At 50.8% G+C, this 21,850-nt stretch overlaps 2 protein-coding genes across 3 annotated transcripts in view; one reads left to right on the top strand and one right to left on the bottom strand.

The window, feature by feature from the left end:
- Positions 1–402: 402 nt before the first annotated feature.
- MRTO4 (MRT4 homolog, ribosome maturation factor) lies at positions 403–6,274 on the bottom strand. Its single transcript, XM_090268700.1, has 8 exons — positions 5,974–6,274; positions 3,867–3,925; positions 2,959–3,062; positions 2,196–2,277; positions 1,815–1,882; positions 1,391–1,542; positions 887–963; positions 403–776 (listed from the first exon to the last, which is right to left on the bottom strand). The coding sequence occupies exons 1-8, from the start codon at positions 5,999–6,001 to the stop codon at positions 624–626; spliced, it is 723 nt and encodes a 240-aa protein (XP_090124826.1). The 5' UTR covers positions 6,002–6,274; the 3' UTR covers positions 403–623.
- Positions 6,275–6,288: 14 nt separating this feature from the next.
- EMC1 (ER membrane protein complex subunit 1) overlaps positions 6,289–21,850 on the top strand; it is a 23,191-nt gene continuing 7,629 nt past the window's right edge. The window contains exons 1-18 of one of the 2 annotated variants that reach the window (XM_090268703.1): positions 6,289–6,416; positions 9,142–9,266; positions 9,936–10,001; positions 10,246–10,339; positions 11,160–11,288; positions 12,847–12,973; positions 13,579–13,728; positions 14,031–14,198; positions 14,701–14,772; positions 15,153–15,212; positions 15,845–15,967; positions 16,691–16,787; positions 17,105–17,227; positions 17,793–17,801; positions 18,806–19,005; positions 19,177–19,326; positions 19,826–19,987; positions 20,338–20,457. In XM_090268703.1, the coding sequence (XP_090124829.1) occupies positions 6,322–6,416; positions 9,142–9,266; positions 9,936–10,001; positions 10,246–10,339; positions 11,160–11,288; positions 12,847–12,973; positions 13,579–13,728; positions 14,031–14,198; positions 14,701–14,772; positions 15,153–15,212; positions 15,845–15,967; positions 16,691–16,787; positions 17,105–17,227; positions 17,793–17,801; positions 18,806–19,005; positions 19,177–19,326; positions 19,826–19,987; positions 20,338–20,457 (2,070 nt within the window). In that variant the 5' untranslated portion in view covers positions 6,289–6,321. Of the gene's footprint in view, positions 6,417–9,141; positions 9,267–9,935; positions 10,002–10,245; positions 10,340–11,159; positions 11,289–12,846; positions 12,974–13,578; positions 13,729–14,030; positions 14,199–14,700; positions 14,773–15,149; positions 15,213–15,844; positions 15,968–16,690; positions 16,788–17,104; positions 17,228–17,792; positions 17,802–18,805; positions 19,006–19,176; positions 19,327–19,825; positions 19,988–20,337; positions 20,458–21,850 lie in introns of both variants that reach the window. The other variant, XM_090268702.1, reaches the window with a different exon arrangement.

Here is a 21,850-nt window from a genome sequence, read left to right as displayed (position 1 = left end):
ACACAACCTGAAGCAGATTTTCTCTCATTTGGAAATGCCCCCACTGAATTATCTACAAATAGAAGAATTGGGGCAAAACCCTACCATGAGAATACCACTAAGAAGACTAATAACTCCCAGGATGCTGTGGAATGTTAACACACTCAATTACTCTTGCCTTAGCTAGAGCCTCTGGTCATCTGGTCACACAGGACTCTCAATTTGGGAGAGAAGGTGTTGGGGATGGGGGGTAGGAAGGGCAGCCAGGTGGCCGTTTCTCTCAGCAAATCCCCGATTCACGCAAGGGCCCTGAGCCAGGGAAGAGAAGCCCGGTGGCTGGTCTCCTGTCCCAGGGGTCATGCAGGAACCAGTGCTGGGATGCTGACTTGCGAGGTGAACACAAGGAACCCTAGGAATCCAAACAAAAGTCGAACCCCAGAGGCCTTTTTTCTGAGAAAAGTTCCTTTTGCTGTGTACAGGGCGACACCCTGCAGACAGTTTTATTCTTTGTAGGAAAACACCTGTCGCTGCTGCCCTTCCTTGACTTCATCCACAGCAAAGTAGACAGCTGCTCCCACGAGGGGCAGTGGCAGTGCCCTGTCGACTGGGTGGCACCTGGGACGGGCCAGGAGGCCATCAGGCCATCAGTCGTCATCATCGTCCTCCTCTGACTCTTCTGTAGACTCAGGTGCGCTCTCTGGCAAGTCATCGCCCATCTGTTGGAACCTGCTGGACTGCGCATCCCACATGTATTTGATGGTGACTTTGAATTCAGCCATCTCATATCCGAAAAGCTTCTGCAACAGACAAAGGTACCCAGAGTGAGGAGGAGCGGATGTGACCAGGAGTCTCTGTGGTCCCTCCGGCCACGACCCACAGACTGCTGGGGGGTGGTGGGCGGCCTCACCAGGATGCGGGCCTGCTCTGGGGTCAGCACATCGCCCTCCTTGCACACCTCGTGGTCAGACAGCAGGGTCACCACACCTGCAGAGAAGTAGGGGGAAGGCAAGAGTTACTTGTGGCAGAGCTGTCTGCTGCCCAGAGCTGGGAGGAATCTGCCAGGCTACCTGCCCCCCCCCCCGCACACACCGGGGCTCGGATTCATCAGCAGTGCTCAGTGGCCTGCAGGAGTATTCGGGCAGTAGTGACTGCCCCCGGCATTATCCCTTAATGCTGTGTTCTGGCTGCAAGTTACTGTCCACCTTCACCCCATCCATGAGGTGGGCACCCTTAGCCCCACTTTCTCATGAGAAAATGGAAGCTGGTAGAAATAACCAGCTCAGCCAGGAAAGAGAGCGAGAGAGAGAGAGAGAGAGAGTATGTGTGTGGGGGGAGGGGGGCTGTGAGGTTTGGGAGCCTGTGCTCTCGGCCACCACACTGTGACCTTCCCGATCCAGGGACCTCCCCATACCTCTCTTGAGGGCAGTGGGCAGTCCCAGCTGCCTTAGCTGTGGCTCCATGGAGTGGGGGAACTGCTCCAGGGGCCCCGGGTCCAGGGTCACGGTGAAAGTTGCTTTGTTTCCAGCACGGGCATAGTCCATTTCCGTGTATTTCGTGAACCACCTTAGGGGAACCAGCAGTGTCTGGAGGGGAGGTTCCTGACTGGCCCAGCAGCCCACCCAATGTCAGGCTCCCCTGGGGTGTCCCCCCTTCCCTCCCCGTTCATCTCAGCTGCTGCTGGCAGCCAGCCTGGAGCACCAGGCTGGGAAGAAACTCAGTAATGGGTTCTAGGAACCAGTTCTTACTGGACATCTCCACTGGGTAAGGGCCCTGGATTGTTCCTTCCCAAGAGTGCTCAACAAGCTTGCTCTTTCCCACCACTCCTAAACACTCACTCGTTCACCTCCTCCTTGGTGCGGTCGGTGAAAAGGAGACCAACTTCACCCCTCAACTTCTTGCTGACCTAAAGAACAAAAGCAGGTTGGTCTGGTCACATTAGAGCAGTGGTTTTCAACTGGGGACAATTTTGAGCCACCCCCTCACCCCCCGACCATCTGGCAACATCTGGAGGCATTTTTGATGGTCACAGCTGGGTGTGGGGGGTCTTTTCGCTGGGTCTGGAGGCTAAAGGAGAACCAAAACTTTAAGCCAGACCTTGTTATGCACAACTTCCCTTCCCCAATCCCCAGGCCAGCCAGCAGGCTGGAGTGTATGTCATGTGACAGCAGCAGGCGAGAAGGCACCTTGGCCCCTCCCAGGGAGGGCCAGAAACTCACCTGATGCAGGTTGTCTTTGTACTCATCAGATGGGCTTCGACCCAAGGCCACCATCATCACTTTGTTTTTGCCGAAGAACATCCTACAGAGGGAAGAGGGGTCCGTGAAGGACGGGCGCGCCCAGCCCGCCCCTCAGTTAAGTGCAAACCAGCTCTAGGCCCGCATTGTGGCTGGACGTGTGATCAGTGGCTCCCACGTCTTCCTTGGAGCCCTGCCCGCTGTCTCTGTCCCAGAGTCCCTTTCATTAATTTCCTGCCTATAGACCCGAGTACAGTATTTTGCCTACCAGCCCACTGTGAATGCTACGTGATAATCCGCCCTCCCGCCTGTTTCATGGTCTGACCCGGAGCTGGGACAGCAACGGACAACGGGACTCGTTAGCCCCGCTGTCTGAGTTCCGACCCGAGGTCAGGGGCTTGCCACACAGCTTGCACAGCCTGCTATCAGGTCACTGTGGCATCCCAGAGCACACCCTGACATTCTAAAACTGAAAGGGTGTTCCTAAAAGGACTAGACCCCAGGGGTAAGGGCACCCCTTCTCTGGGAGCGATCAATGCTCACACATTCCCTGAGCAATTACCAAGTCCCGCACCCTAAGGAGCTCAGTGCAAGACCAGCTATTCCAGTAAAAAAGTGTCCTTCAGTGGGGCATGGCACTTTGTCCTTGTTAAGATGCCATCTGTGTGGCCCAGGTACCCAAGGGTCAGTAACCACCCCTGTGCTTTGACTGGGAGCAGCGTGGCCCTCCCCACGTCCTGCTCACCGGCTGTGCTTCCAGGCGTTCCGGATGTCCTTCAACTTGCTGTTCCTCATGTTGGCCACGGAGAAGATGAAGAGGTACTTGTACGTGTCCACACATTTCCGAAGCTGTGGAACAATTCACGGGGCTCTGAAGCTCAAGGGTCACCACAGGCTGGGCAACACTCTGGCCTCAGATGGGAAACAGTATGTTCCAGGTACCTTACAACTGGAAGTTTAGAGCCGAGGCCTCTAAGCCAGGGACCTCCCTGGGGCAAAGCAGGTGTGATCTCAAAGTGTAGGAGAAGCTCAGTCATGGTTTTCTGACTTATCTGTGGCCGCTTCTCTTTATTTGTTAATAATTGACAAGCTAGAAATACTTGGCAATGCCAGGAAGGTGCGTGCTAAATGAAACACGTGAAGCCTCATTATTACTCTTCATGAGAGGCAGCCCAGCAGCCCTGCTGTGCCCACGCTGCTGGCTGTAGCCATGAGGAGATGGTCTCAAGGAAACAATCTTTGTGCAGGAGGAGACACCTGTCTCACCCAGCCCGCATCCCCAAAGCAGTGCAAACAGCGAGCTGGGGTATTTACCCACGTCTGGTACTTTTACCTTAGGCAGACTAACAAATCTCTGTAAACTTACAGTTACCCAACTGCAAAACATCAGTAAGGTCACCTTATGTAAGGAGGAGTGGAATGAAACATATGGAAGGGCCTACTGCAGGGCTCAGAGTAAGAGCTCAGTTAAAGCTGGAAATCGTTACTATGGGAGTTTTTACTGGTGTTGCCACTGGAGGAAAAAGGGCTGCACCACCAGCCTTTTCTTCTTTTTTTCAAACAGCATGTTTCCCTAACGTACAGTCCTACACCCACCTTTATAAACCAAATAAAGGTCTGAGAAAAACAAAACAAAACCAAACAAGCTCTTACCTCTTCTATCAGGTTCTGTTTCAGTTCCAAGCCTTTCTTAGCAGTTTTGGTTAAGGAAACTAATACAAAAAAAGAAAAAGGAGACATGATGAGAGAAATCTGGATGTCCTGGAGGCTCATTTTCTTCTCGCCTTTGTCTCTCGGCTGGACAAGTCGGTATGAGAGGCAGCAAAGCGACTCCCAGGGTCCTCAGATCGCCTGCTCTCTGGCGTTCCTGACCCTGGAGAGCCTTTGACATAGTTCCTGTTAGGCAGACAAACAGATATTCCTTCACCCCTCTTCCTTTAACCTAGAATTCTGTCCCGAGGGGTGGGGGTAGAGCTCGTTCCTGCTCCTGGGTGTGCTTTAAGGCAGACCTACCTAGCCTGCCGGCTGAGGCAGGTCCCTTCCTGCTCATGGCCATGGTGCATAGAGACCATCTATGGCTGGCCTGTGCTGTGAAATGACAGCCCGGGGACTCATCATTTACCTCCCCTGCTACATCTTTTGCTTTGCCTTTTGGATTCATGGATGCAGTAATGCCACTTTGGAGAGGGCTAAGTGTCCCTACTATAACAACAGCTGAGGCCAAACGGCCCCTTACCCAGCAGGGTTTGGCATTTGCCAGATCTCATCATGGCTCCCTCCAAAGAACACACAAACACTTAACAGAGCATCAGGTGCAATGCTCAGGGTGCCCCCAGGAAGAGGCCACCTCTTATTTATCCTGCCTGGGACTTAGTCCCTCTTCACAAGGCATACATACAGAAGGGTAATCTCACCATTCAGGGGCAAAGGAAGCACAGGGGGGCAAACAACACAATGGTCCATTTCCCGTCACATCCACTGCTACAACAGTGAACCAAGCCAGCATCGTCACCGTGTGGATTACTGCTAGTCTTGCTGCTTCCATCCTTGCCTCCATCCTACCCAGTCCATTCTCAACAAGGCAACTAGGGTGATCTTTTAAGTAAAGTTAAACCACATCATTCCTCTGCTCAAGCTCTGTCTCAGATGTCCACACATTTCACCAAAATGTAAAAGGCAATTCCTTCCTCGCAAAGGTCTTAAAAGCCCTGCCCAGTCTCTCCAATCGGCACCCCTCACCCCACCTGCTCCAGCCACACTGGCCTCTTGTCCCAGGACATGTCAAGCATGCCCTCCTTGGAACACCATTATCCAGATAACTCCATGGGTTGCTCACTTCCTTTCTTCAGGTTTCTGCTCATTTGCCACCTCATCCGAGAAACCTTCTCAATGGTCACCATATACAAAATAACATCACCTCTTTTTCTCACTTTTACTCCATAGGACTTCTCACTACGTGACTCTAGTTATTCTGTTTTTGGTGTTATGGGGGTGATATCTTTCTCATGACTAAAAAGTTAAGCTCGCCCTGGCTGGTGTGGCTTAGTGGACTGAGTGCTGGCCTGTGAACCAGGGGGTTGCCAGTTCGATTCCCAGTCAGGGCACATGCCTGGGTTACCACACATTGATGTTTCTCTCCCAATTAAAAAAATAAAAATAAAAAAGCTAGGTTCAACGAGGGCTCCACACCTTCCCTTCTGTAACTGCTGTATCCCCCTATGCCTAGACAGTGCCAGGCACCTGCATATTTGTTGAGTAAACGTGCTCAACAGCCAGGGTGAGAGAGACACCACCAGTCTTAGGAGATGCCATATGCACTGACAACTGAGAAAGAATAAGTCATATGACGATCGGATCATAAGCATGTCAAGCAGCAGGAACTGCAAGTACAACGAGCCAGACGCGAGGAGCGGCCTGCGCTGAAGGGAGAGGTGGGTAGGATGGCGAGAGCGCAAATGCCCAAGGAGACGGGCTGAGGTGGAAAAGGTGGACCAAGGCGAGATCGGGCGCAGTCTGAGTGCTCCGAAGCTGTTTCCCGGCCCAGCAGGCCTTGGAAGAACACTCCAGGCTGGGCAAAAGTTTCCGCTCCCTTGCCCCAACGAAGCTCCAGTAACCTCGGATGCTCCTGCCGCGAGTGCTCCCGCTGCCTGCTAGCAGCTAGCCCGCATTCCGTGCCCATTCCGTGCCCTCAAAGCCTCCATCGCAGCCGGCACCCACGCGGCAGAGCTGCTCCCTGGATCCCAATGTCCCTTTCGCCCACCTTTCTTGTCCCGCTTGGATTTGGGCATCGCTCCGTAGCCACGTGCGGCGGAAGGCGGTGTTGCCCGTTAGGGCCCCGGCGGCGGGGCCTCTGGGACGGCCCTCCGGAGCTGTCCTCGAAGAGTGCCTGACCCAATCTGCTCTGCGGCCCTCCTTTCTCCGCCCGGGATCCACCCGCGCTCTTCTCCACGTCTCCAGAACTACTTTTCGCGTGTTAGAGAACCTCTGCGTCCTGGGCGTTCCACCGAGGGCTTAGCGTGCGGACCCAACTCTACGGTTTCGCGGAGATGGAGCCTGCGGCGCGGTGCACGCCGGGTCGGCGGCGGCGGGCGGGGCCTGGGCTCCCATCATGGCGGCTGCGGCAGCTTCCCGGTTCTGGCTCTGGGCTGCCCTGCTTATCCCTGCGGCTGCGGTTTATGAAGACCAAGTGGGCAAGTTTGATTGGTGCGTACGTGTGGAGCCCCTTCGCGAAACATGTGGCTATTTTCCCAGTACCTGTCCTTTGCCTCCTAAAGGGAGAGGGGTTACAATGCAGCAGGACCGGCTAGGCAAAAAGAAACTAGACGACCCTTGTTCAGAAGTGAAGTGTTACGGTGGTTTTACGATGGCGACAGCAGAGCATTAAACCAAACGTTGGGCATCTCTAAGCCTCCCCCTGTAACTGCACAGGTCGCAAGCCCTTGAAGGCGGCCTGACATTCAGGCGTGTTTGGGGTTCCGGTCAGAGATCACTTGGTCCTTCCTCCTGCGTCGGGTCACGTTTCTGTGACTGTCAGGTTTCTGATCTGCGTGTCGGAGGCCGTCAGCCCTCAGTGAACTCTCATTGCTCCTCGAATTGGCATCTCTTGGGCATGTGAACAGGTCCTTGGCGATTATTGGAAGCCCTAAACCGAGTCCTCTTTCCCCTGCCGTCTAGCCCAACCCAGCTCTGGCCTCAGAACAGGTGCCATTCATTCACTCACTCACCTCCCTTCCCCCACCTTCTTCCTTAAGGCCACGGAGTCCGCTTGCTTTTGTTTGAATCTCAGTTTCGCCATTTAAGGGTTGTTTGATCTTGGCAAAGTGACTTTCCCGCTCTGTGCCGTGTTTTCTTTATCTTAAAGTGGTTTACGAATACTACTCCATTACCTCCTACATTAGTTGTAAGAATGAATGAGATAATTCCCGTAAATTAGCACCATGCCTGGTTCGTCGAGTGCAGTCAGTAAATGTCACCCATTATTTTTACTGTTCAGGGAACATTTTAACCGTCAGAGTCAAGCTCTGATATCTCCTCTGTTAAATCTTTTCTGTATCAGGGAAATTAATTCACATATCTGTTGAGTGGCCGTAGTGGGTCAGTGGTTGTTCTAGGTGCTTTGGGCACAGCGATGTGAAGGAACTCATGGGGCAGATACACAGTGAGTCCTCACTTAACTTCCTCAATAGGTTCGGCAATTAAAAAAAAGGTTTTTTTTTTTTTGCAGAGAGTAAAGCCTTTGTTCACTCTCCAAGAAAGTAGAGGGGCATGGTGTGGAGAGATACACCAGCTGGTTCTGCAATTTTAAACAAAATGACGTACATCAAAACCATTTTATCATAGGCTAATTGAAATTAACAAAAGTTAAGTTTATGGCAATTTGTTACAATGAAACGATGTTATTCAGGACCTACTGGTTAAGTGTGTGATATAAGAATGTGTGATCAACATAAGTCATATTTTTAATGAGCCAGGCAAATGCTCATGATATAATATGCATGTATTACACATATACAGGAGACAGATACCGTGTCACTCCCGAGTCGGACTGCACAGCCATTCTCGGCGGTGCAGATAGACTCTTAAGAAGCTACACCATCGTCTCTCGAGACGGACGGCTGCCGACGACGACGACGACGACGACGACACATATACAGAATATTTATAGTATGACTCCAATTTAGCAGAATGCTAGGTGCATGCAATTTACAAGATGAAAAGTAAAAGAGAAGGAAATACACCAAAACATTACTAAGTTTGTGGTGGTGATACTTCGGGCATTTTGATTTTCTTTCTTTTTTTATACTTTATATATTTTTCACATTTCTACAATGAGCAGGCATTACTTTCATAGTACAGATAACCATATTTTATTTATTTATTTTTCATTTTAATCTTACCCTTTATTTATTTTTTGCCCTTTTTTATTGTTGTTCTTTTACGGTTGTCCCAGTTTCCCCCAGCCTCTGTGGATAGTTTTACATTCCAGCTCTGACAGTAATTAGTTGACTTCAGTGGACTTTGATTTACTTACCTGTAAAATGAGAGTAATAATTATCCTATGTACATCATAGAGTGTTCAGTGGATTCTGTGTGAATAAAGTATGTGGAAATACTCGTAGAAACTGTAAAATGTAATATAAGCCTGTCTCTCCACTACCAGTTTACTTTCTTCTTTTAAAGAAGAATTTTGACCGAACAACACCATGATGATTCGGTGGAAGCATCACGTGTGATTAACTTGTGAGAGAATGTGGTACTTTTTCATTAACAGCAATGTGCAAGCACCGCCTGTGTACTTGGCAGTCTGCCGTACAAAGCTAATTACATTCTCTCTATACTTAGGTAAGAGTGTTGAAAGTGATGCAATAATAGTCCCAAGAAAGTATAAGTAATGGGTCAAATGGATCCTGAACATGGCGTGGGCTAGAAAAGGCTGTAGAGAGCAAAGCCTGACTCAGGTCTATGGCGTTTTGTTGGAAAATTTGCATAATTTTTTGTTCAGAGGTCAAAGAAAATAGAAGGGAAAACTGGATTGTATGTTCATGGCCAACGGAGTTTGTGTCTCTTCTCTAACGTGTAGTATGAGTGCCTAGACCCACTATTAGCGAATGCGGGGACAACTGTGATGTTTGTTCTAGTGGGATTTAGGCCAGCTGCGCTTTTGGGTGTCAGTTATCTAGAGATAAATATGTGCTTTCTTTTAGAAGGAAGGCTTGTATTTCTCATCTGTTACGTACATTCTTGTTTCCTTTGCTTCTGACTGTGTCGCATAGAAATCTTGCTTTGGGTCAGATCTCATTGGTAACAAACATTGCTCCTTCGTCCTCAGGTAGGTATGATGGTGACGACCTGTGGTTGTGTGGTTGTCTCTTTTTCCGAAGTGTTTTGTGCAGTGATGGTTCTGGCCCTTTACGTTTCTTTTCTTCAGGAGACAGCAGTATGTTGGGAAGCTCAGATTTGCCTCCTTGGAATTTTCCCCTGGATCCAAGAAGCTGGTCGTGGCCACAGAGAAGAATGTGATTGCGGCGTTAAATTCTCGGACGGGGGAGATCTGTGAGTGAATTGTGAAGACCGGTTAGCTCGGGGTGGAATGGCTGACTACAGCGAATCCAGAATGGTCTGTGGCTTGCGAAGCCTGCCTGCTGGTTCCCAAGTTAGGGACAAGTTGGCCAGAAGATGCCTCTTGCTGGATTCTGACAATTTTCTTTTTAGTCTTACCATGTAATATATTCCTATCACTGGTCTTTGTAGTTTATTCCCGCAGCCCAAGTCCTGAGTGTTCTTAAATTAGATATTGGTGCAAAAAACACGTTACTCTTATTTTGCAGTAAAGGTTTGGTTTGTCCCCCTCCCACTTACTTGTACTGCTTTTATGGATGATTTTTGGCACTAAAATCATGGATGTGGAACTTGTAATCACCCTTTTTCTTGTGGATCAGATGGATTTTGTTAATTTTGTCATTCATTTCTGTGGTTGGCGGGGTGGTAGTGGTGGTGGGATGTGCAGAGCCCTCAGACTGGGGCAGCGGCGGCTCCTCTCGAAGTCCCCTCCCCTGTCACCCAGGGAATGGGAGTGGCTCAGTGTCAGTTCCCCGCAGTCCTTTCCTCCCTTCAAATAAAATGGGGCTCCGCTGTGCAAATGAAGACCCCTTTTGCTCCCCTACCCATCTTCTGGACGCCTCTCGTTGGTCCGCAGTAACGTCTGACCCTCCTGTCCCTCAGTGTGGCGCCATGTTGACAAGGGCACAGCGGAAGGGGCCGTGGACGCCATGCTGCTGCACGGACAGGGTAAGCGGGGTCCTGCTTTATTTCTGTCACGGCTTCAGCTCCCCCTCCCCACTCCTTGGTTTCTTCCTTGCACAAGGTCTTGGTAGGGAAGGGAGAAGGGCTGTTCCCAACAGGAAGGAACAGGTATGCCAATAGCTCTTATGTGCACTCCTGTGTCAGAGGTGAGGCCACTGCCGACAGGCCCAAGGAGGCTACAGGGCTGCAGTTTGGGAGGTGATGTCATTCTGGTCTTTTTCTCTTCCAGATGCAGTCACTGTGTCCAATGGAGGCCGGATCATGCGTTCCTGGGAGACTAACATCGGGGGCCTGAACTGGGAGATGACATTGGACAGTGGCAGGTAGAGGGAGGAAGCCGTATTTCATCTGGGCTTGGTTCAGGGCTTTGCTGGAACACAGATCTGCATGGACAGCAACTCCGGGCCTTTTGGCTTTTTCCCGGGGACCAGTACAAAGCCAAAGAGCATAAAACACCCAGTTTGGTGTTTCTGAGGTTGTGGAACACAAGTGTTTGCTCAGCCAGCATTTATTGGGCTTTCAGATACAGTGCTCTGAGCTGGGTGCAGTGTTTATTGTGCTTGACTACTTTTCCTGATCTTACTGTGACTTGAGAACTTTGTAGTGTTCTAGATACAAGAACATAATATAAAACTCGCAATGTTTTAGTTTTATGTTTAGAGAACAGCTTAAAGTACTGTTACATCTTTGCTAAATTTGTTTAAATGATCGGATCATTTGCATTGCCTATACACCCGGCAGTCATTTATTCAGTAAACGCTTGGGGAGCCCTCAGGCAGTGGGAACCCACAGTGAATGGGAGACACTCTGTCATCAAGGAACTCACAGTGGGTTCGGGGAGGCAGGCCTGTGGCCCATTAATAGCAGTGCTCTCTGATGGTGCATGGTAGAGGGTCGGCCTGGTCGCTGTGAAGTCCCGCGGCAGGAGGGAACCATCCCTAGGAGATTCAGGGGGCCAGAGCGGAGCAGTCCTGCCTGGTGGATCGAAGTGCAGTCTCCACGTCAGCTTGTCAGAGGCAGCTGTGTTGGACCCCAAAGCCCATGTTCTTAGCTCCCCAGCTACAGTGGTCACGTTCCGTATTGCATTCTCCAGCCTGAGGCTCTGGAGGCGCTGGGCGGGGCTCACCCGGTGCCTGTGCTCAGTTTCCAGGCCCTGGGGCTGGTGGGCCTGCAGGAGTCCGTGAGGTACGTTGCGGTCCTGAAGAAGACCACTCTTGCCCTCCATCACCTTTCCAGTGGGCACCTCAAGTGGGTGGAACATCTTCCAGAAAGGTAGGGCTGCCTTCCCACCAGGTGCCAGTTACCTGGCCCTGCTCTCTGCAGGCCCCTCTTTCTCCTTTAGGGTTGACGCTTTGGCTTTGGCCCAGGCTTACCTTATGTTGGCATCACGTGTCGCGTGTTGGGCTCGCTCGATCCTGGCCTGAACTCACACGCTGTGCCACTTCGGGAGTTTCCACTGCAGTGAGGAGAAGACTCTCAAACTGGGCATGAAAGCCAGTCAGCCACGGGGCGTGGCGCTCTCGCTGTGGTCATGTTACTTCTGGCTTTTGGACTTTAGTTTAAGTCAGACTGAGCTTTTCATATTAAGAAGTCGGGTAACAACTCAGGAAGGCCCAGGGCAGGAGCTTAGTGAGATTTGAGATGGTCCCCAGAGGTTCTGGTGGTGGGAAGCATAGAAGCTGAGAAGGAACAGGAGGGGGCGACGAAAGGGAAGGATCTGCTTAGACTACCTAAGTCAGGGACCCAAAAGGCAAATTCCTATGGGGCCAGGGGCCTAGATAGCATCTAGGAGCAAAGCAGGCTCAGTGGGGATTCTTGGGCGCTGCAGTGTGCCCGGCCCACCTCAAGGGGGCAGCCTTACTCAGCCGATAAGTGCCCTATCGCAGCGATTTTCCACCTTTTCCCTCTCATGGCACACATAAACTAAAATTCTGTGGGACACCACAAAATATATTTTTTGTCGGTCTGACAAAAAAATAGGTATAATTTTGATTCATGCACATAGGACGGCTACTGTTGTGATGGCTGTTGTCATTTTTTAATTTGACTGTCTAAAGGAAAAGAGGTCAGTGCCCCTGGCTAAGTAGTCAGGTATTGTGTATTTTAAAAATGCTTGTGGCACACTAGTATTGCAACATCTTTTTAAACATTTTATTTTATAATTTTTATTTTTTATTTTATAGAGAGGAGAAGGGAGGGGGAAAGAGAGAGTGAGAGACATCGATGTGAAAGAGAAACATTGATTGGTTGCTTTCTGTTTGTGCAGGGGACTGAACCTGCAACCCAGGCTTGTGCCCTGACTGGGATTTGAACCGGCGACCTTTTGGTTTGTGGGATGATGCCCAGCTAACCAAGCCACACCAGCTGGGGCAGAGCATCTTACTTTTTAAAAAAGTGAGAGCTGTGGCCCATGTGGTTTGGTTGGTGGGGCATCATCCTGCAAACCAAAGGGATGCAGGTTCGATTCCAGTCAAGACACATGCCTGGGGTGCAGGTTCAGTCCCTGGTCAGGGCACCATATAAAGGGCAACCCAACCCGTTCAGTGTTTCTTTCTCACATCAATGTTTCTCTCCCTTTCTCTCTCCCTTCCCCTTGCTTAATAAATTTTTTTAAAAAAGCTAGAAATCTGCTTTTTACATGTAAAATTGCAGTTCTAAATTTGGACAGCTAATTGAAATGATAAAAAAGAACGACTGTGTGAGCCCAATGTAACCTGTTTGGGGACTGATAGTTTATGACATCTGGCTAAGAATCTTGACAGCCTGGTTTGGGTGGACCCCCGTCCTATGGCTCAAGCTGTTGCTCCCTGCGTTTTCTTCCCTTTCTTAGTGACAGCATCCATTACCAGATGGTGTATTCCTACGGCTCTGGGGCAGTGTGGGCCCTCGGCATCGTTCCCTTCAGCCACGTGAACATTGTCAAATTTAATGTGGAAGATGGAGAGATTGTACAACAGGTATGGTCATGCATCTGCCTTGAGGAGCCTTGTGCTTTGAGGAGGGGAATAGATAGAGCCCTTCCTTGCACTAGGACCAGGGAACTTGGCTGGGCCAATGCAAAAGCCATTTAAGGTCCCTGATTCTGGCACTGGGAAGCTGCCTTCTTCTCATCAACTATTTGTTTATTTATTTGACTTTTTATGAGTTTTTTGGAGCCAAATTGATGACATGCCATGAAGCAAGATCTCAGATGCTCTCCAAGTATTTACTTGAAGCCTTCACATTCACACATAGCGCTCTCTTGGGGTGGCTAAAAAATTGCGTAGATTTGTTTGTTGCCTGCAATGATAGTGAAACCACATATGACAAATACAGTAAATAAATGTTTATTTGAAATGTTAGTTATTAAAAATAATCTGTTAATTTTTCAAGTATCCAGAAAGAACATTGTGATTTTTCTCTGGTTTTGGAGCTTTTGGGAGGCTGGGGGACAGGAAGAACTCCTTTGGAACCAGCCATGAAGCTTTGACCCCCCCAGTGGAATCTGGGTGACATTGCAGATGAGCTGAGAGGGAAGTGTCAAAACCCTCCTGGACCTCCTGTTATGATGTCTTTCCTGTAGGTCAGGGTCTCAACTCCCTGGCTGCAAAGCCTCACCGGAGCCTGCGGTGTGGTGGGTGAAGCTGTCCTGGTGTGCCCTGACCCAGGCTCACGGTCCCTCCAAACCTTGGCCCTGGAGACGGAGTGGGAGTTGAGGCAGATCCCACTGCAGGTGAGTGACCAGCGCTGCTTCCCCTGGCCTAAGGCATGGCCTTTGCTGCTTAGAAAAGTCTGTCTCCCAGTGTCACTTCTTCCTTTCTGAGACCTGGCAGCTGCTGAGAGAAGGCTGGGCCTCTGGCTGAACTGGTGAGGGGAAGTGGGCCACTCTCCTCTTTGGAGAACCTGAATGGGAGCTTCTGGAACCGCCTGCCATGGCCCAGTTACTCTCATTGGCAAAGTGGGGCAGAGGATGCCCGCCGGGGGTGGAAACGGACTTCCTGGCTTTTAGCCCTGACCCTCCTTCTTGCCTCCCAGTCTCTCGACCTAGAGTTTGCAAGTGGATTTCAACCCCGGGTCCTGCCCACACAGCCCAATCCAGTGGATCCTTCTCGGGCCCAGTTCTTCCTGCAGTTGTCCCCAAGCCACTATGCTCTGCTGCACCACCATCACGGGGTCCTGAGTCTCCTCAAGAACTTCCCACAGGTACCTGCAGGCCACATGGTCTGCTGGGATTCAGGAGGATCTAGCCAAGACATGGATGCTGGAAATCCATGCCCTTGAGGCTGGAGGCATTTGCTTAAGATAGAAGACATCTTCCCTTTGGTGGCTTGCAAAGGGTTAGCCTTTGAGCAGAAATGGGATCCTTTTTCTCCTAAGAGTTATAAAGGATCTTCCAAGTAACACTGGCACGCTCCTCTGAGTCCACAGGAAAGTGGGGATGTTAATTAGAGCTTCCCTTAGATACCAAGAGCAGTGTGGGATTGAGGACTGACCTGTGCCTCTGTTGGAGGTAGGGGACAGCCCTGTTTTCAGCTGTGTATACACCAGGGTCCTTCCTCTTCTCTCCAAGCCCTGGCCATTATGCTCCAAAGTTGGGAGTACTTCCAACTCCAGGGCCAAGGGGCCTCCCTGTAGAGATGACCTTCGGGAAGGTAGCTGGCTAGTCAAGGCCCTATTTAGGAACTGACACCCTGCTTTTCCCCAGACTGCCCTAGTGAGCTTTGCCACCACTGGGGAGAAGACAGTGGCTGCAGTCATGGCCTGTCGGAGCGAAGCAGTGAGTATGACGAAGAACATTCAGCGCTTGGGGGTTTCCTTCCTTGTCCTTGCCAGGAGCCCCGGGAACCAGAAGTCTGGGCATATTCTTCTGGTCACTCTGAACCCAGCAGTGCAGGAGGCTGTCGGGAACGAAGTTGTCACTTCATCTGTAGAGCTTTCTGTGCCCCCTTGGTTCCCAGGAGAGGGGCCCTGTTAGGACAGCCTCCCTTTCATCTGGGACTATTACGGGTTGCACAGGCCTTGTGGGCAGGAAAGAGAAATTGAGATTTGCCTTCCCCAAGTGTCGAGAAGACACAGAAGTGAAAGCTGTATTTTGGGGACTGGGAAGTGACCCTTGGGCTCAGTTTTCTCCTTCTGTCCTTCTCTTTTTCCTAGCAGAAACCTAGCAGTTCTGAAGATGGGCCAGTGGGGAGTTTTTCGGAGAAGTCCAGTGTACAGGTAGGGTGTGGCATTGGGCAGTGTGCCAGACCCGAGACCCAGGAGGTCACCTGGTGAAGTGGGGGTGCAACTAGGCCATGAGCAGGTCTCTTGGCATTTCCTGACTCAAATGGGGTTTCTGGAGTTGTCTAAATGATATTTCTCTTGATCTTTTATAGTTGGGAAGTTAGTAGAATCTAATATCTGTTCTTAACTACTTCCTCCGCTGGGCCCTTGTTCCCCCATTTCTTTTGGGATCCCGGCTGGTGGAGTTGAGTTTTAATCTGTGCATTTGTCCTGGAGCACACGTGGGACCCTGGCTAGGTGTACAGGTTCCCGCTGTGGCTCTTTCTCCTAAGCTTTTCCAAAGGGGTTTGTCATTTCCCTGCTTATGGTCCTGCCTCTTTGGGAAATCTTTGCTACACCAGCCCGGCTTCTTTCGGGACAAGTGCAGTGGTTGCGGTTTTACTTATTTACTCAGGTGTCTTCTTTCTGCCTTAGGACTTGGCTTCCCTTTCTCCTTTATTTTCCTTTGCATATATTTCCTCTCCTGGCCTGGGTCCATTTCTAGGACTTCCCCTGTTCTTGGACCTCCTTCGGGGACTTTGCTTTGGGGGATCCCTCTAGCTGATCTGTGCTGTCTGTTCCCTTAGGACCTGCTGGCTTGCTTCAACCAGACCTACACCATTAACCTCTACTTAGTGGAGACAGGCCGGCGGCTGCTTGACACCACGATCACCTTTAGCCTGGAGCAGAATGGCACGCGGCCAGAGCGGGTGAGCGCAAGCCTTTGTCTTCGGGCTGCATGCTGTGGGTGTCTCGATATGAGGCTCCCTCTCCTCGGGGCGGGTCATAGCCGCACGTCCTGGATTAGAGCTCTGGATGTGGTTCCAGCTCTTCCTGAGCCACTGGCCTGTCATAAATCCGCGTGAGTAACAGTGAAAGCAGGGACCATTCGTTCCAAGCCGTCACTGCCAGGCACCACGCTAAGCTCTTTGTGCACAAATTGATTGAACCTTCCCAGGTGTCTTACGAGGAGGTTATTACAAGCGAGGGAACGGTGACCGAGACTCAGGACTGTTTCTTGAGTCAGAGAGCTAGTTCGAGGTGGCCGCCCCGCGCTGCCTTCGTGCATGCTTTGCTGTGTTTCTCAGCCTGTCTCAGCTGGCCCTTGTTTGTTTCTAAGATGGGAAGTCTAATCCTGGCCCCCTGCTCACTTCGTGGGGTGTGATTGGCACATGGTAAATGACTCGGTACCTGAAAAATACTCGGGTTCCTCCACGGAAGGGCCTGAGCTTGGGCCTAGCACTGTTGTGTTGGCTCCTAAGAATACATGTTATCTTACTGGAGTCCAGGTAATAGCTGTGTTGTTCAGGCATCAAGTAATGCCATGCCTTGGTCCTCTAACCACTCCTGAGGCTTGGAATCTTGGGGTCCGCTGCTTGGAGAGGCGTTGGAATTCTCGCTGACTGCGGCAGTCTTGACTCTTCGGTTTACAGCTGTACATCCAGGTGTTCCTGAAGAAGGACGACTCGGTGGGCTACCGGGCCTTGGTGCAGACAGAGGATCACCTGCTCCTCTTCCTGCAGCAGCTGGGTGAGTGGACCTCACTCAACCCATTTGTGTTAGGCCTGCCCACGAGTTCCGGTCAGACTCTTTATTGGGGTGGTGGGCAGGCTTCTGGAAACGAGTCCCGTAGAGTGTACCCTGATATCTTTTCCAGAGCATATGTCACCTGCTTTTCAGTAATTCCTTAACCTTCTCGCTTGGGACATGGGACTTTTCGCATTTGACCTGTCGAATCTAGCCCCTTGCTCTGTCGTTTCTCTGCAGGAAAGCCCTGAGCCCCCAAGATGAGTCTCTTCGGGAGGCGGGGGGTGGGCAGGCCCGCTTTGTGACTATGATTTCTCTAGTTGGGAAGGTGGTGCTATGGAGCCGGGAGGAGTCTCTGGCTGAGGTGGTGTGCCTGGAGATGGTGGACCTCCCCCTGACGGGGGCACAGGCTGAGCTGGAAGGAGAGTTTGGAAAGAAGGCAGGTATGAGCCCTAGAGCTTGGGACAGCGGACTTGCTTGGGGGGGTGGTCTGTGGGAATGGGTCTCGCAGCACCCCTGGCTTCCAGGGTGCAGCTGTATGCCATTCTGTTCCGAACGAGCCCTGAGACCACTTGCAGTGCTTTGTGGCCATATGGTTTATGTCTGAAAGATGTCACCCCTGACTCCCTCTAGGGACGGGTCCTGAGGAAAAGAAAATTTAGTATAGAAATAGCTACCATTGTTTGAGTACCTCAGTTTGTCAGACCCCATACACCTGCCGTCCGCAAAGCAACAGCCATACCTTTCTAGAGAGACATGACTGGGTTGACCCATTTATTGTGGCCAGTGCCCTCTGAGGCTGGGCACAGTCCCAGCCCCAGGATGGACTCGGTTCCCCCCACTCTGATTCACTCCTGCCTCCTACACTCCAGCTCCATCCATTCATCTCGCTATCCAACATATTTATTGAGGGCCTGCTCTGGGCCAGGCACCCTGGTAGGCATTGCGGATTTTCTTGAGCCGAGGAGTAATTCAACTTTACTGTTTATTTTTGCTGCCTGGATCCAGCGATTCAAGGTAAACTCTGCCTCCTCTGCCTCGTTGCTTGTTGCCTGCCCACATGACCAGCTTGTGGTTCATTCTCTGTTTTTCCTGACTTGCATCAACAAAGTGTATACCGTGTGTGCGTGGAGTGCTGTGGCTGTGGCCTGTCCTGTTTGCCTCCCACTTCTCTTTCTTGAGCTGAAGAAAAATTACAGAAGAAAGGGCACCCCTCCTTTTCAGTGAGCACTTAATGTACCCCGCACTGTGCAAAACCCTGTATATACATCATGTGGAGTCATCTTGCAACAGCCCAGTCAGTGGGTCACATCCCATTTTACAAATGAGGAGCCAGAAGCCAGAAGGTCAAGTACATTTCCCATGGTCACCCAGTTAGGAAGCAGTGGAGTTGTGATTTTAATCCAGGTCTGCCAGACTCCAGAGGCCATGCTCTTTTCCGTGCTACCTCGCTTTAGGAGCACACATCTACCCTGGGGAGGAGATTTGAGGGAGTGGTGTCATTGACGGAGTCGAGGGGAGAGGGAATGAAAGCCCAGGAAATTGGGTGCAGGTTGGTCTGTTGGGTGCAGGTTAAGCCGTCCACAGAGTAGGAGTGAAGCAGTGAGAAACGGAAGTACCCGTTCAGGATGCGCATACCTGCGCCCCACACCCCTCCTCCTTCTGGTTTCATGGCACCCAGAGCCCTCTGGCCATTCTGGGTGTCGGGCTGTGGTGGAGATACTCACAGCATGACTGCATCCTGCATGGCTGACCCCTGGCCCCTTAGACTCCTATTCCAAGATTCCAAGCAGGTGAAGTACTGGGAGCCAGGTAAGTAGGCTTGGATGTTCCTGCCTGGCTGTACCTGGTGTGAGACTATTGGCACCAGACACAGGGCTGCCCCTTGGGCGTGCAGCCTGGGGTACGGAGCCACCGGGGAGAGAGGGACTCCTTGTTAGGAAAAGCAAGTACCCCCTTGCTGGAAATATGGGGGCTGGTGGGGAGGGACCTCAGCTGTATTGCCTTTCCCTTGACCCCAGATGGCTTGCTGGGGATGTTCCTGAAACGCCTCTCGTCCCAGCTCATCCTGCTGCAGGCGTGGACTTCCCACCTCTGGAAAATGTTTTATGATGCTCGGAAGCCCCGAAGTCAGATAAAAAATGAGATCAACATTGACACCCTAGCCAGAGATGAGTTCAACCTCCAGAAGATGATGGTGATGGTGACGGCCTCTGGCAAGGTGAGAGGGGGCCGAGCCCCAGGGCCCGCACCTCTGAGGCTCCGGTGGGAGGGGGCCGAGCCCCAGGGCCTGCACCTCTGAGGCTCCGGCACATGCTCTAATTGTCACAAATAGCATCAGGTCTTTGGTTTGTCTTTCTAGTAGTTAGCCAGTTATTTGTTTATCATTCAGCTCTTTGGCATTGAAAGCAGCTCTGGCACCATACTGTGGAAACAATATCTCCCCAACATCAAGCCGGACTCCTCCTTTAAACTGATGGTGCAGAGAACTACTGCTCACTTCCCCCACCCCCCACAGTGCACCCTCCTGATAAAGGACAAGGTGAGGCTACCTTGGATTTGAACCAAAGTTGTATGGCTTCTTGGTGTTTTGTGACTAACATTTCTCCTAGGCCTTTAGAACTATATGAGAGTTCAAGGTCAGCACTCAGGGGTGAGAGCTGCATTTCTTCCAGTCTTTTCCCGAGGGAGGGACCTCCCAGGACTGATGTGGAATTGACTGGAAGGTGGGTGTGGCTGGATCTGTAGGGAGCCAGCGTTGTGCTGAAATGGCTGCCCTGGGGTTGCTGACCTGCCTCTTGACCATTTTATTTGCCCCTCAGCCTGTCCAGTTCTTGGTTAGCTTTGGAGTCAAGAGGAAGTTTATTTTCCTTTTCACACTTTAGCCTAGGGGAACTTCACCTTCAGCCAAACTGTTTTCAAAAAGAGGGCAAAGACTAAGGAATCCAGCACATTTGAGCTGAAGTCCCCGCTTTCCAGATTTGCTCGTAGGATGTGCATTCTTTTTGTGTCCGTGAAACCTGACGGTTTGTCTGTTTCAGGAGACGGGAATGAGTTCTCTCTATGTCTTCAACCCCATTTTTGGGAAGTGGAGCCAGGTGGCTCCCCCAGTGCTGAAGCGCCCCATCTTGCAGTCTTTGCTTCTCCCCATCATGGATCAAGACTATGCCAAGGTGCTGCTGTTGATAGACGATGAGTACAAGGTACGACATCTTCTAGGGGCTGGAGAACATTCCAGCAGAACTGTGTGTGGGAAGGGGCAGTCAGACTGCGGCCAGTGGACCAGAGATGGGGGCCATCTGCAGTCAGCGCACATTTGGGACTGAAGGGCCTCTGTAAGCGATGTGATTACTCTTTCTGCACTTCTGAAAACTCAGGGTCTTAATAGAGCTGAATTTAAGCCCTAATTGAGTTTGTTAGGTTATTTCTTTTTAAGATTTTCTGTTTTATTATGGCTCTCTTTGATGGGAAATGGTAATGACTATTGAAAAGCTGCTTAGAAATGCCTAACCTTTTCCTTTTTCTCTTTTTTGGGCTCTCTGGGGTGGTCAAGGTCACAGCTTTCCCAGCCACGCGGAATGTCTTGCGACAGCTACATGAGCTGGCTCCTTCCATCTTCTTTTACTTGGTGGATGCAGAACAGGGACAGCTGCGTGGATACCGACTTCGGAAGGTAGGGAAGGGGCATCCTGCCAGCACCTTTGTGGGGGAGATGTGCTAAGGAGTGAGTTCTATTGTAAGGGTAGATCAACATAGTCCTGATGTCTGTTCACACTCATGTTTTTCTTTTTATTGACTCTTTTTAGAGACGAAAGTCAATTTGTTGTTCCACTTATTTATTTATTGTTGATTCTTGTATGTGCCCTGACTGGAGACTGAACCCACAACCTCGGTGTATCGGGATGATGCTCCAGTCAACTGAGCTACCTGGCTGGGGCTTAAAGTCATTTTCATTGAGCATGCTACATGGCAGGCACGGTTCTAGGGGCTGTGGAAGGAGCAGTGAACAATAGACAAAGTCTCTGCTCCCATAGAGTTTTCATTCTGCATTCCCTCCTGTAGCAAAGAGGAGGACATTTTCCTCCATTTGGGGGAGGGTGAGAATGGGCCTTGAGTAAAAAGTACTTTCTATATGAAGGTGATGTTATTAATCTACTCTTGACAGGATGTCTGCTTTGAATTTTATTTCTAGAATGGGATTGATTTGCTCTGACCCTGACATTTGAGTCCATCTCTTGCAAATAGCATTTACACTGCTGTAAAGTCCAGCTCAGAGGCTCTCAGGGGCCTGGGCCTGGGCCTGCTAGCAGGGCAGTGCCAAGGAGTAATCTGTGGCATGTTCTCATCAGACGGCCCTTCCATGCTGCCCGTAGGGCCTTTGGAGAGGCACTCTAGTCTAAAGGTTAAGAGCTTGGACCCAGTTACCTGTGTGTGAAATCTTGCTCACTAACTTTGTGACCTTGGGCATATGGTTTCTGTGGCCCTGTTTTCTGGTCTGTGAGATAAGATCATTATTTAAGCACCTACCTCATGGGGCTATTGTGAAGGATCAGGGAATACATGTAAATCACATAAAGCAATGCCTGGCACATGGTAAATGTCCTTTTCTGAAATTTTGTAACAGTCAGCCTTTTACATAAACAGCATAGGGAATGGTCTGCCCAGAAAATATGTTCTTTACCCTTGTGGGTGAAAAAATTGCCCTTCCAAGTTAGTGAAAAGGAGACCCTGAAAGAGAGTTCTTTGTGGATACAAGGGAGCAAACTGGGGTGTGGGTGTCAGGAATCAATGGTGTCCTGAGGATGTCATCGGAGCAAGCAGTGACCAAGGGCAGACCAAGGAGGCAAAGCGTGCATGGGGAACAGGCCTTTGACCTCTGAGGGATTTTACCGGTGACCTTACTCTCTGGGGGTGTTTTTCATATTAAAAGATTAAACTGATGCAGAAGTCACAAGCAAAACGTGCATGGACCCTTTCAGCCCGTCCCCAGCTGCTCCCCCAGTGGGTTGCCTGCCAGGGGCCGGCCGTGCATCTTCCCACTGCCCTTTCTGTGCATCTACAGCAGG

The sequence above is a fragment of the Furipterus horrens genome, unplaced genomic scaffold (assembly GCF_987537825.1).
Source record: "Furipterus horrens unplaced genomic scaffold, mFurHor1.1.pri manual_scaffold_3, whole genome shotgun sequence".
Lineage (NCBI taxonomy): Eukaryota > Metazoa > Chordata > Mammalia > Chiroptera > Furipteridae > Furipterus > Furipterus horrens.
Note: the sequence above shows the minus strand (reverse complement) of the source record. Positions and strands in the feature narration are given on the sequence as shown.

Bases quoted from the DNA above. Each gene is read 5' to 3' on its own strand.
- MRTO4 (XM_090268700.1), bottom strand. From the start codon at position 6,001: ATGCCCAAATCCAAGCGGGACAAGAAAG. The intron at 3,926-5,973 runs GTGGGCGAAAGG...TTTTTGTATTAG, and splicing joins ATCCAAGCGGGACAAGAAAG to TTTCCTTAACCAAAACTGCT. The intron at 964-1,390 runs GTATGGGGAGGT...ACTTCTCTGCAG, and splicing joins GCCCACTGCCCTCAAGAGAG to GTGTGGTGACCCTGCTGTCT.